A 13443-nucleotide genomic window follows, 5' to 3' on the forward strand; every position below is an offset into this window, starting at 1 on the left:
TGGAGATATGTGGTCCGGATGAACACAGAAGCACTGAGTGTTCAGTGAGACTCAAGAAAACCCGAGGAAAGCATTCAGTTGATGTCTTCGTTAATCTGCAGTGCGTGTTGGAAGAGCAGAGAGAGGGAAGGAGAGGAATAATCAGCACCAGTGAGGACTGAGGTCCCAGGAGATGAGATGTAAAAGAGCTGCAAAGGCAGCAAGATATGAAAACCACAATGTTCTGAATATTAGACACACAGCATGAGCAAAACTCTCACCAGCTGGAGAATTGTTGAGGTACAAACTGCACGGAGGTCAGCAGACAGCCATGTATAAGTCTAAGTATATGAGGCTTGCTGTGTCCTTTACATTTTGCAGTAATGACATGACAGACTGAGTTATTTTATAATAAAATCCTGAGTTATGTTTCCATGGAAAGAAATTATATAACATAATGTACAGTAATTATATAAAATAAAATAAAATAAAAAATGATTTGGGGTCATGAGGGTTGCTTGATACAATCAGTTCTATTCATATGTATAATTACAGCTGATTTCATGGGGCTCAATAATAAACTAATGAGTAATTGTCACTAATCTAATGATCATTTTCAAGAGTATAACAGAGGTCTCCTCCGTTTCTTAAGCGTGTCAGTGAACTACGATGGCCTTCAGATTCCAGAAAGTATGTTAACACTTTCACCACTCTCTCTGCCATTGACTATTTCTTTTTCATTGTTTTATACAGGTTTTGGGTGAAAGCCTTCACCATCATTGGCATTATGAGCTCACACTTAGAAAGGCCCTTATCTTAAGAACATGTAAAAGGCTTATTACAGGGCTACGAAAGCCCAACAACTTTTTAGAGCAATTTCATACGATTACAAACATGGTTATGAGAAGTGCATTTACTTTCTGCTTATAAACCCTCCCAAACACATTGGATGTGAGCACCTGGTGAGCACCTGGCACAGGTGCCCACATCTGTCCTGATTATTTGACTTTGAAACGTAAAAACAAGGTCAGATCACTGCAACTGCATTGCAGGTGAATTCCTTACACGCACGTACACACGTACACACACACACACACACACACACACATTAGCTAGAGTATTCTTCTTAGGACACTATGTTGACATCCATTGATTTGGATAGCCTAAAAAACTTTATCGTAACTTTAACCTAACCAGAATTCAGACCTAAACTAATCCAGATCCTCAGGAATAAGGTTCTTCCTCATTAGGACCAGATTTTGGTCCCTTTGAGGACTACTGCCCCCAACATGATCAGTATTCAAGCCAGAAAAAGTCTTACAGAGGTAACAAATACAAGCAGACAGACATACACACAAAAATAAAGCATGTGTAGACCCTCATAAGCATAGCCACTCTGTCATGATAAATTAAAAAGGGCCACACTTCAACCTCTGGCATCTCCTGTCCTGAGGTCAGTGCCAATAAATAAGCTCTGTGATTGGCTGGAAGCCCTGTCCAACAGACCTGCCCTACATTTCCCGTAGACATGTGTTGGATTGGCATCAACCGTTTGGCAGCTGCATAAGAACGATGGATTGTGGGTGTGCGTGGGGGTGGTTGTTAGCAGGGTGCTAATATAAATAATAAAAACAGAGGAGAATGTATGTTATCGTATACGTACATCTGTTACCTTCCTCAATCTGCTTCCCTTTCAGTGACACACAACAGATGCATTTGCTCAAGTTCATTACAAAGTGGGATTTTATGACTTTTGACTGCATCATTCAATAACTTCTCTGTTTTTTTGTATAACCAATAGAGTAAATGTGTAATTGAGCCTCTCATCTCCTCTGCTGTTGCTGTCTGAATCTTAATTTTTTTAAAAGACTATTTCCAAAGTTGTTTTCTCTCCCAGAATCGTGATATTTCTACAAGCCTGATGAACAGAAACAGCTAAAAGTAGCAGTTGGCAATTTACCTCAAACTCCACAATCCAGAGATTTGAAAATACAACATCTTTCAGTTTCATTTGAAGCATGTAAATTTGAAGGCTCACATTTGTGCTCTGTTCTGTTTTGAGAGGCTCTTTTAATTTCTTAGCTACTTGCCTGATTATAGCAGGGGCAGATAAATGTTAAAAAAAAAAAAAAAAAACATTCTATTGTATGTGCCACTGTATGATTTTATCATATCATTTTGATTTAAGGAAGAAAAGAAAAGCACAAATATAATAAATACAATAATACTATGGCATTACAACACTTGTAGAATCCCAATAAATCACAATCACAACACAGATCAAATCAGCACCGAAATATCATGATACAATCGAATCATGACAAGATGATATTGTACTAGCCCTAACTCTGAATGTGTGTGTGTGCGTGCGTGTGCGTGTGCGTGTGTGTGTGCGTGTGTGTCAGACAGACAGAAAGAGAGTCAGATGAGAGTCCCATGCTAAAGGCATGTAGGCACATGGCCCTCAGCTGCCAAGCGCCTGGGGTGCCTTCTTTCACATGACCCTTCCCTCCTCTCAGCTACCATCTCCATCTGCCAGCTCTAAACAAATGCTCCTCTTAAGTTGCTGCAAACAGGGCTGGATGTTCACAGACCCTACCTGCAGCCAGAGAGACATTGAAACATTCAAAACCACTTCAGCCAAATCCTCAGTAAAAGAGCGAGTCACTGCGACTGCCATAAAACCTGGCTGTAGCAGCCTATATTAGATAGGTCATGGAGTTATAAATAGGACCTGGAGTAGAAGTAGTATGCAGCGGCTCTGCCGTTTCACAGAACATGGCACATACATTAGTAAGGAGCACAACACAAGCCTCAAACACCATTCAGTCAGGACAGATTAGTTCACCTATCAAATGCTGAAGCAGGGAGATTATGCCCTGGCTCAGAAATATAGTGAGAAGCTGCAGGCAGCTGCAATCCCTGATAAATCATATGGAGTCAAATGTATAGGTACAATAATAGCACAACCTATAGATGATTTATTTATCCGTGTGTGTGTGTGAGAGAGATCATTTTTACAACTCATCACACCACTCACTGGGATTAAGTGTTAAATAGTCTTTGCACTCACATTGTAAAAATATGACAAGACTGAAATCACTGCTGCCAACATGATATGACAATTAGTTTGTCAATGCCTGTTTCTATTTTATTTTTTTGTTTTGATATAAATAATAATAATAATAATAATAAAAAAAGATCTGCAACTTGCTACAGGCACACATCAAATGTCCAGACAATTACAAACTGCTTTGAAAATATTTTGTGGCACAAAAAAACTAAGCATTTTTACATCCTTTACAGACCAATTTAAGAAAAATGTCATATAATTATGAAATGCATTTTATATTTCTTGGTCATAAGAAAGAATGTTGAAACTGGCACCTTAGGTGTTTGTGTGAAGGACAACAAACATTAACAATAGCTGGAAATATTATGCTGAAATGTAATTCTGAGCGTGCATTACAACATATAAGGTTGGTTGTGTGAAATCCAATCGATACGTCCGCCAGGATTCAAGAGTCTTGATTACCACATTACATAATCACATCACGGCATGCAAATAATTTAAAATATAGTACAGAGCTAGTGTTTTAATAATTAATATAATAAGGAGACTTCATAATAATACGTCACTTGTACAAGACAGACCAATATGACCTTACATTCAGGGATGATGCCCTTGGCTAATGCCCGTTAGAATGTTTCTTCCACCACTCAATGCATGTATGTGTGTGTGTGTGTGTGTGTGTGTGTGTGTGTGTGTGTGTGTGTGTGTGTGTGTGTGTGTGTGTGTGTGTGTGTGTGTGTGTGTGAAGGCAGGGTAACAGTCAAGTGTCAGCATGGTGCCAACTGGCTGGGCCCCAACAGTGGGTCTCCAGTTACAGGCAGCAGGAGATTTACACTGGGCACTGTGACCACTGTGGTGTTCGGCTGGTGTTCATGGCCGTGGCATTTATCCTTTGCTTTGGTTTGGTTTTAAACTGTTACTGGCAGTGTAGCATGTGACACAAGTACAAACCGGCAACCCTCCAGTTACAAATCATCCATGTTCCCCTTTCGCTTGGCCATCGGCTGCCCCCGTTTTCTCTCAAAACATTTTGACTGACCTTACTGTAGTTGTATAGCTTTCACAACTTTTCTTGAACTGTCCACTTCCCTCCATGCTCACAACGTTTCACTGAAAACTTGACCGGAGGCAGGAGTCATTGCTGCGGCTGTTTTTCGCTCTATAAAGTGTACTTCAAAATGTGAAACACACTGTTTCACTATTTTATTTGCCTGTGTCTGCAGTCCTGGATACTCGCAAAGTCCTTTATATTACAACCTTGAGTGTGTGACACTGTGTGTGTGATGGATCCATCATTGACAGTGATTACTATACCTCAGAAACATTGTAAAACCCCTCATCTATATGGCTGAACGATTCTGAATAAATATCTAATTGCCATTATTTTGACAGGAATTGTGATTGCGATATGATTCGCGGTATCAGAGGGAACGGTCATATTTACATCATTATACTCATTTTCATTCGAAAAACATTTAAAATGATTACTGTGTGCAGATCTGTGAGAAATAAAGATGTTCTCTTCAGTCTATAGAACAAGATGTGTATAGATCAAGACAATAATTAATCTACAATGATATTTTGACACATATTTTGGCTTTAACAAATATTATGCCTCCTGCGATTTGGAAATTGCAGTAGGCTGTATCGCAATTTTTCGATAAATAAAATTGTTCAGACCCAATTTAAAGTATTGAATTTACTGTTATGGCTGTGTAACTACATTTGACTTTTTTCTGTTCAGACATCCTAGTGTGATAAAAAAAATAAATGTTGCTCTATGTCCTACGCAGCACCATCTGAGAGGTAGCTGCTGTTAGATACCACTTACATAACTGTCTACATCGTAGGAGGGGACGTGACCACTGGGATACGGAAACAATGAACAAATTAGTCACTCTGGAACTGCACTGTTTTTGCCTGAGACCTTAATTTACAAACCACTGTGGTGAGAAATACAGAAACATGGGCACTTACCTCTCGCAGATAACTTTTTGGTGTTGATTATTTTGGCAGCATACTCCTGTCCCGTACACAGCTTCACACATCTGCGCACCACCGAAAAGGCTCCCCTGTGAAACACAGAAAGGAAATTTGATAAATGTAATTTCTGTCACTAGGGGACAATAACAAAAGACCTGGTTTGATGAATTCGGTAAGCAGCAAGGGATCATGTCGTTTGGTTCGTCGGAGCGTCAATCTGATGACGTCATTAAAGGGTGACCAAAATGAAATGGTGTTTTAAGAGTGTAGCAAACATTTGAACTTATATGACAACAGAACTCATCATAAATTATTGTTGTTTTTAGATATTTTAAGGCAGTATTGCTACATATTATATCTTAAAGCTGATGGACAAGTCAACTCAAACTAAAGTCTGCATGGTCGCTGAAGTGATGAGTCTGCACTTTGCAAATTAAATTATTCGGCATTGTTTTAGGGAGAGGTGTCATCAGCATTCTGACATTTTTCTGCACATTTACTGACATTTTTCTGGTACCAATGCAGAATGTCAATTTCTCAAATTTTAACTCTAACCATCCATATTAAAAAACTCCACCATTTGTCTATGTAATAAGCTCCCATGAGGTTCCACAAACACACAGCATATGCAATGTGTACACACACACAAGAGAGAGACAGACACACGGTGAGCGAGCAAGAGTAATAAAATGGGCTCTAAACACAAACCCAGTATTACTGAGAATGGTCATTTAACAGCCTATGAGAACTGTGACTGGAAAGAACCCTTCTGGTTGATCTTATTTACATTCCAAACCTTTCACTTAAAAGTTTTAGTCTATCAGTCTATGAGTCAGGACAGCCCCTCAGGTTCTCTGGTATAAGTCTTTTACATAATAAAGCTGGTTTGATATTATTTATTTTTCAGTCAGTTCCCATTCTTTTTGTACATAATTGGCCTTATTGTTAGATTTTCCCCATCTATTTTTTATTATTTTGTGAGTATTAGCCTCAAGTCTCATAAATCACTCCCATTCATTGGAAATAGTTGAATTAATTCACAACAGCAGGGTTAAGGTCTCTGTGTCTCCACACAGAGACCGTTACAGACAACAAACAAGGTCATGGTTGAAGGTGAAAGCTATAAGAGCAGCTGACCTAAGATTTTAAGTACTTTTATGTGGGGATTCTCATTACTGTTAAGATAACTCTTAGTTCTTTCTGCCTTTTCTTGTTTAGACTGAACCAAAGATTGCTGGGATATTGCCACCTGGGAGTAGGGCTGAACTTTTTTGAATGAATATCTAATTGCGATTATTTTTGACAGGAATTGCGTCATTTTTACATCACTATTCTTATTTTCATTCTAAAAACATACTTAAAATTATTACTGTGTTATATTTGTACAGATCTGTGAGGAAACAGAGAAGTTCTCTTCAGTCTGTAGAATAAGATGTGTATAGGTCAAGACAATAATTAATCTAAAACGATATTTTGACACACACTTTGACACACTTTTAAAAAAATATTGCACCTCTTGAGCCTGAAAATTGCAGTGGGCTGCATTGCGATTTCAATAAAATTTTGATTCATTGTTCAGCTCTACCTGGGAGTGTAATTGAGTTTGAATAACCAGAGTATCGTAATCAGAAGCATGACATGTAACACAAAATCACCAGCATGTATAGTCATTCTGCATCTAAGAAACAGTTTAACACACAGCCGTGTATAAGCACAAACAGGACAAACACATACATTACTGAGACCACACACCACGGGTGGAAAGTTCACACCTTGAGGTGTCTGTTGTTTGGCCTAATCTGCTTCAACACACACACACACAACTGAATCAGATAAGAGGTCAAAGGTCTGGTTTGACACCGATAAAGTAGACATGGACAGATTTAATTAATATTTATGTTTTTTTTGGGGTTTTTTTAAGAATTAAAATGGTGCCTTGAACAGGCAGGGGTTTGGTAACTGGATAACTGGTCACAAGGTGCCTGTGATGTAGGAGGGTTACATACTGTAGCATTTGTTATCTTATCCTCTAAAGATCGCAGTCTACACAGGGGCATTGATAAAAACATAAAAGCCAAAAAAAGCCAAACAGAAAGACACAAGACATTAAATGACAGAAAGTTCAATGATCATCTAAGATTTGAGTCCTGAGTTTATGTCATGTATGACATAAATAAACTGTTAAAAATGCTGTAATTTTAAGGCACCGGTGTAAGGCTTCACTAACAAAGAATTATTCCCCTAATCTGTTAATCTGATGGTAAATCGCTTCATTAACTATTAAATAGAATACTGTGAAAAATATCATCACAAACATCCTCAAAAAGATATTCTGTTTACTATGATAATGGAGCAAAAAACTAATTTAAAGTTCCAGTGCGAAACCTCTACCGCCCCCTGTGGCCCTCGGAATAATTACAACAACACTGCAGTCCTGATTTGACCTTGTTTTTCCTCACCCTCCCCAGTCACGCATTCTCAGACAGAGAAAGAAAGACATTTTTCTATTTGTTATGTGATGTTTATCTGTCTTTTAGCATAGCATTACTTTTCCAGACTGCGGTCCAGAAAAGCTGTGTGATACAGAGGCGTAAACACAGGTACACACTGTAGTCAGGCATCTGTTCAGGGAACGCTTGATTACTGTTGGGGGAGCACACATTTTCAATATTAGACGATCACAGTTATGATAGGTTAAATTCGTAATTGTGATGACAAAATTAACTGAACTTCCAGGTTCAAAAACACATTTCTTAAATGTCACATTAAGCTCTGCTGAGAGCATTATGAGGGGACTAAACACCCACACCTGTGAATAGGAAGATTTTTTTGTCAAAGACGTTTTAAAGTGCAGGACGTACAGATTAGTCCCTTTCACCCACAGAGAGCTTCAAAGGGTTTGGGTTAACTGACTAAAGAGCATCAAGTCGAAGCTAAGATCTAAACGTATTTATGAGTTCTTTAGATGATTATTTACCTCAAAAATATTGGGTTTGAAAAGACATTTTTTCTTTTTTCTTTATTTCATTACAGCACTAGCTCAGCGAATATTAAGCTGTATTTTCGACTTGACCTTATTGTATTTGTACATGTTGTGTACCACCGTCTCATTAAATTCACACAAATGTCAGCATGACTGTGATGTGCATTGATTTTGGAAATATGAGTTATTGTCTCAAATTTCAATTTTGGTTTCAGTAGGGTAAGAAAATAACACTTATTGATACTAATTGAATTGCAATACTTTGCAACAACCAGAATCACAATATAAATTGTGACCATCTCAGCTCTATTTCATTTATAAAAACAAAATTTTAGTTTTAGTTTTATAGAAGACGATGAGTCTCAACTTCTTCCCAGAAATGAAGTCAAAGCATTGAAGTGACTGCCATGTGTTTGTCTTGTACCAAGTAGAAGCAACATACTGATGAATTGTACTCAAAATGTTTTGCCTGTGCAGTTATTATGCCAGTGCTGCATCAGGCTTAACAGCATGAAGCAAATCAACATGAAGCTATCAGCTAATTAACTGGTGATTGGTGAATAATAATCAAACACCACCAGTGTGAAACTCTGCAGCAGCAATGTCAAAATGTCAACAATGAAAGCCTGATGAGGAGCAATTTCTCAACTGTTACTTTTACTCATCGGCTTTATTCTAACTTTAATCTTGTAAAATTGTAACTTTGGTGACCTGATTGACTACTATTTTTGTGACAGGCTAAATATTATTTTTAAGTGTCATTAAACCTTACATTGTCTACGTTTTTGACATGATAAACACAGTAGTGCATTCAATTCTGGTGTTCTAATTCCAACCTTTAATTACAGATATTAAACAGGATTATGTCAACCTCTAAAGTGACAATGCAGCTGAACTAAAATCAGTTACCTTTCAGGTTGATTTGACTACTTAATAGGTGGCTAGTAGGTGTGTGCGTGTGTGTGGGGGAGGGTCAATGCAGTGAAATATCGCAATATTTCGCGTGCCGATTTTATGTATATATATATATATATATATATATATATATGTATATATATATATATATATATATATATATATATATATATATATATATATATATATATCGAGACACCGAGTATCTTTTTTAGCAAGTTATTTTTAACTGATGTTATAAATAAGTATTCAACTTTTTAGATGTTTCAGTCCACTGGATGGTGCCAAGTGCTCACTAGAGCTGTTTTGTGAGAACATCGCGATATATGATTTCACAAATACTCATTATTTTTGCCATATCGTGATCATATCTATTGTGGGTGGCGTCTCTGGTGACTCCCAGCCCAGTGGCTAGATAGAGTGATTTATCAGTGTCAGAAGGTTATTAAAATCGATCGCTAAAAACTGGTCCGTTGCATGTCAACAATTAGAAAGTTTTCTGGTATATTCACTATGATATTAAACTGAATATCTATGGTTTTTAAACAATACAACACATTTGAGGTTTGGGAGAGAAACCCATCAATGTCACATCAAGTCCAATCAGTCCGTGTGTGCATGGGTTTTCTCCAGGTTCACCGGTTTTCTCCCACAGTCAAAAAACTTGCAGATTTTGGGATTAGGTAAATTGAAAACTCTAAATTGACCATAGGTGTGAGAGTGAGAGTGGATTGTTTTTTTCTCTCTATGTGGCCCCATGACCCTCATGAGGAGGACAAAGCGGTAGAATATGGATGGATGGATGGATGGATGGATATATCTTTCAGCATTTCACTATAATGCTGAAAGAAAAAACTCTGCACAGGAAAGAGAAGGAGGCAGTAATGTAACATTATTGATGCCACCTGCGGTTAAAAATTAAGACGAAGAATCTTTGTAACTATTGTGACTTTGATCATTTTGTTGTTCATGGACAGACAGTTTTGCCTGATGCCAGTGAGAGTCTTTTCTCATGTTATCTGCCACTGCTACGCCACCACCTACAGAAGATATAGCTGCCACTCCTTCACATAATGTCACACACAATCACAAACTGTTACACTACTTTTGCCATTAATACAAAACTTAGAGGGAAAGGAAAAAAAATAGGTCAAATGAGATTTTCAAACAAAAATAAACACAAAAAGTTCAACACAGCCAGTGTGATTTCATCTTTGAGGCGGTATGTGTGAACAGATCTTTGTTGTCTGGCATTGCAGATGAAATTAAATAATCTGTCATGAGCATTCAACCGCACAGAGACTGTCATGTGCACAGCCACTAAAGCAGGGGTCTGCAAACTGTGCAGTAGGTGTGGGTGCTATAAGCTTAAAATTATATCACAACATTCTTTTATGATATGGAAATAATAGATATTTCACAGAATTTCGAGATAAAATAAAAGTGTGTTGACATGGAACAATATTTAGTTCACAATAACAATGAATTTGTGATGCAAAATTATTTTACTACTAAACAAAATGATTAAGTGGTGGGCCACATGAAATGGATTGGAGCGGCCGCATGTGGCACACAGGCCACAAGTTTGAGCCCTTTGCACTAATGACTTCATTTTCAAGCACATTCACTGTATAAATATCACCCTCTGTAATATAAACACTTTGTCTTCATCAATCTATGGTAAATCACTCACCAGCCAGTTTATTAGGTACACAGGTGGACACCTAATCAGAGTGACCCCCAGTATAGTGCTGTTGTAGCCCAACTGCTTTGGTATTGGTGATGTGGTCAGAGATGATCTACAAACACTCGTTTGCCTGTATTCTATGTTAATATTATTGGAGTTATATTTTGAACAGTGGCTTCTCTATCACTTTTAACCAGTGTGGTCGCTGACCTCTGACCTCTGACATCAACAAGACAATTTCTCCCACAGAACTGCTGCTCACTGGACATTCGATATTTTTCCGGACCATTCTCAGTAAACACTGCAAGTGGTTTGTGTGTGAAAGTCCCAGTAGTAGAGGAGCAGTTAGTGAAATAATATAAACCAGCTCATGTGGCACCAACAACCATGAACACATTCAAAGTCACTGAGTCCAAGTTACTGTCCAGTGTGATTGGCTGACAACATATTTGCACTAGCAAGTGGTTGAACAGGTGTACCTAATAAAATGGAGTGTGTGAGTGCGTGTGTTTGAGTGTAGACACACGATATGTAACCTGAAACAACTGTGCATCATATAATAAACACAATAAATAAAAATACAACAAAACGATTTTGGAACGGAGCGAGTGTGCGCGCGCGCGTGTGTGTTTGTGTGTGTGTGTGCGTGAGAGAGCGTATTTTGAGAGCTGTCATCCCGAAAAAGCAACACACACACACGCACTGCCCCTAGAAACCAGCCTTTTTAACGCACAACTTAACCAGCAGAGCCAACTGAAAACAAACAAACAAACAAACAAACAAACAAACACAGGTACTCACTTCCCCAGCTCCTCGTACAGCTGGTACTCGTCTGTGAATCGCGTACAGGTTGTCGTTGCCATGTCTCTCTCGTTTCTTCTCCTTATTGCTCAGCTCTTGGAGGGAAAAGAGAATTCAAACAGTTTGCGGTTGTTTTGTGCTAAACGTTGTGTTTTAAAGGACAGCTCCGCCCAGCAGCTTCACGGCCGTTGGAGCGGCGAAATGCCTTCAAGCAAGGGCTTCAAACGACGGCGGCTCTGATACCGGAGAGACGAAGAGACCAGGCAGGGTATGAGCTCGCGCTCTCTCTCACTCTCTCTCCTCACTATCTGACACCTAAGGCGCGCATCCGATCCGTAAACAAGCTGCGTAACTTGAGCAACACGGCTTCCTGCTCAGACTTTCACAATAAAATGCATCTTTTATAGTCTAAAACGTTTCATATCAGATATTTTATATGAGCATACAGTTTCTTTAAAAGTTGTTTATGGCCAGCCGTTTTAACATTTGATAGTTAGTCTGAATATGAGTTAGACGTGTTAGTTGTACTTGGTTACATGTATGTACTTAGTTTCTTCCTAGTACAAAATCTTTTCTTTTTTATTCATTCATCTCAAACATTAAAACAATGACAAACAGTAAAGGATTACCACTGAAGAAAGGAATTAATTAAAGTTTTTACCAGAGAAAACCAATACACAACTTTGTTTTGTCCCTTCATTAGCAATGAGTAATTAAATTATATATAGCTACATGCAAATTAAGTCAATAAAACAAAACAAAATCATCTAATCACCATTTCACTGATAATCATCATCATCACCATCACTACATTTCACATCATCAGTGATTCACACTGTGAATCTGTAACTAAATCATAACTATCCATAATCCCAGTTCCAAAAGGTCATGCTCACCTTTCAAGAATCTGGTTCAAGAGAATTCCTCTGCAATTGAAAAAAAGGAAGTTAAACACACATACACAGAGTTTGATTTCAGTCACAATCTAATCTCCTCCATTACCTTTCAGTACAATTGTGCAGTCACATACAGGTGCACATAACCTGTCCAAAAAATTGGCTGATATGAATAGTTTTCTATACGTACTGTATATGTAAGCTTAAATAGAGGAAACAGAAAATACAATGGTATCTGAAAAAGTGAAAAACACACAAACCAGATGCACAAACTTAACTAAGTGGCCTGACTGATTTAATAGCTGCATGACCTTGCTTTATTTATTCACCTGGAACAATCTTAGTTACCAAAATGTGTTTTATAGTTAAAAAAATAAAAGTATATTAAATAAAACACAATAAATGTTGTATTATCCAATAAACATCCAGGTTTTAAAATAAAACGTCCCTTTTAAAGCCACGAGGTTGAACTTAATTTTGAAAGCAAAAAATCTACCACTTCCTAGTGATGTGCTGTTACGTCCGTGCAGCTTGACGATGTGTTTAAGTTGGGCTGAGAAGCTTCACGTTCAACCGCGTTGAAGCCGCTGCTCTCAGTCCTGTTGCCCTCTGGCGGACACAGCGCGCAACGGCAGAGCGCGGCAACGTAATGGAGCACATCTCCCGCCTGCACAGCGTGTTATCTCCAAATAGGGGCAAATATGAGAGAGTTGGTTAGTGCGTTCAAAACGCGCCGCCGGTGAGCGCAGTGGGTGATTGCATGTATTAATGTTAATTCACCGTGGACGAGGAGACAGAGGAAATTATATTACACCTGCAGTTTACAGAAACACTGTTATATGTTATATATATACATATATGTATATATATACATATACATATATATGTATATAAATTACAAAGATATATTTATCCTTTTTTCTACCTCTTGTGAATGTTTACCCCAATAAGATTGGATCCAATTCTGTTGTACAGAGAGAATAAAGATTTTCTCACTCTGATTTAATTACATGTTATTGACCCATCATCATGTTGCAGGATCAACACTTTCAACAGCAGCCATCACACCCTGGAAACTGATGACCCCACACATGAACCAAATTTAACCTCAAAGGTGTACGGTGTA

The 13443-nt window shown here is 38.1% G+C and overlaps 1 protein-coding gene across 42 annotated transcripts in view; it reads right to left on the reverse strand.

Moving 5' to 3' along the window:
• camk2b1 (calcium/calmodulin-dependent protein kinase (CaM kinase) II beta 1) overlaps positions 1-11707 on the reverse strand; it is a 64984-nt gene extending 53277 nt beyond the window's left edge. For all 42 annotated transcript variants that reach the window (XM_058635699.1, XM_058635675.1, XM_058635691.1 and 39 more), the window contains exons 1-2: positions 11422-11707; positions 5030-5124 (exon numbers count right to left, since the gene is read on the reverse strand). In XM_058635699.1, coding sequence (XP_058491682.1) covers positions 5030-5124; positions 11422-11483 — 157 coding nt within the window. In that variant the 5' untranslated portion in view covers positions 11484-11707. The remainder of the gene's footprint in view (positions 1-5029; positions 5125-11421) is intronic.
• Between the last annotated feature and the right edge of the window lie 1736 nt (positions 11708-13443).

This window comes from Solea solea, chromosome 8, assembly GCF_958295425.1.
Source record: "Solea solea chromosome 8, fSolSol10.1, whole genome shotgun sequence".
In the NCBI taxonomy this organism is placed as follows: Eukaryota; Metazoa; Chordata; class Actinopteri; order Pleuronectiformes; family Soleidae; genus Solea; species Solea solea.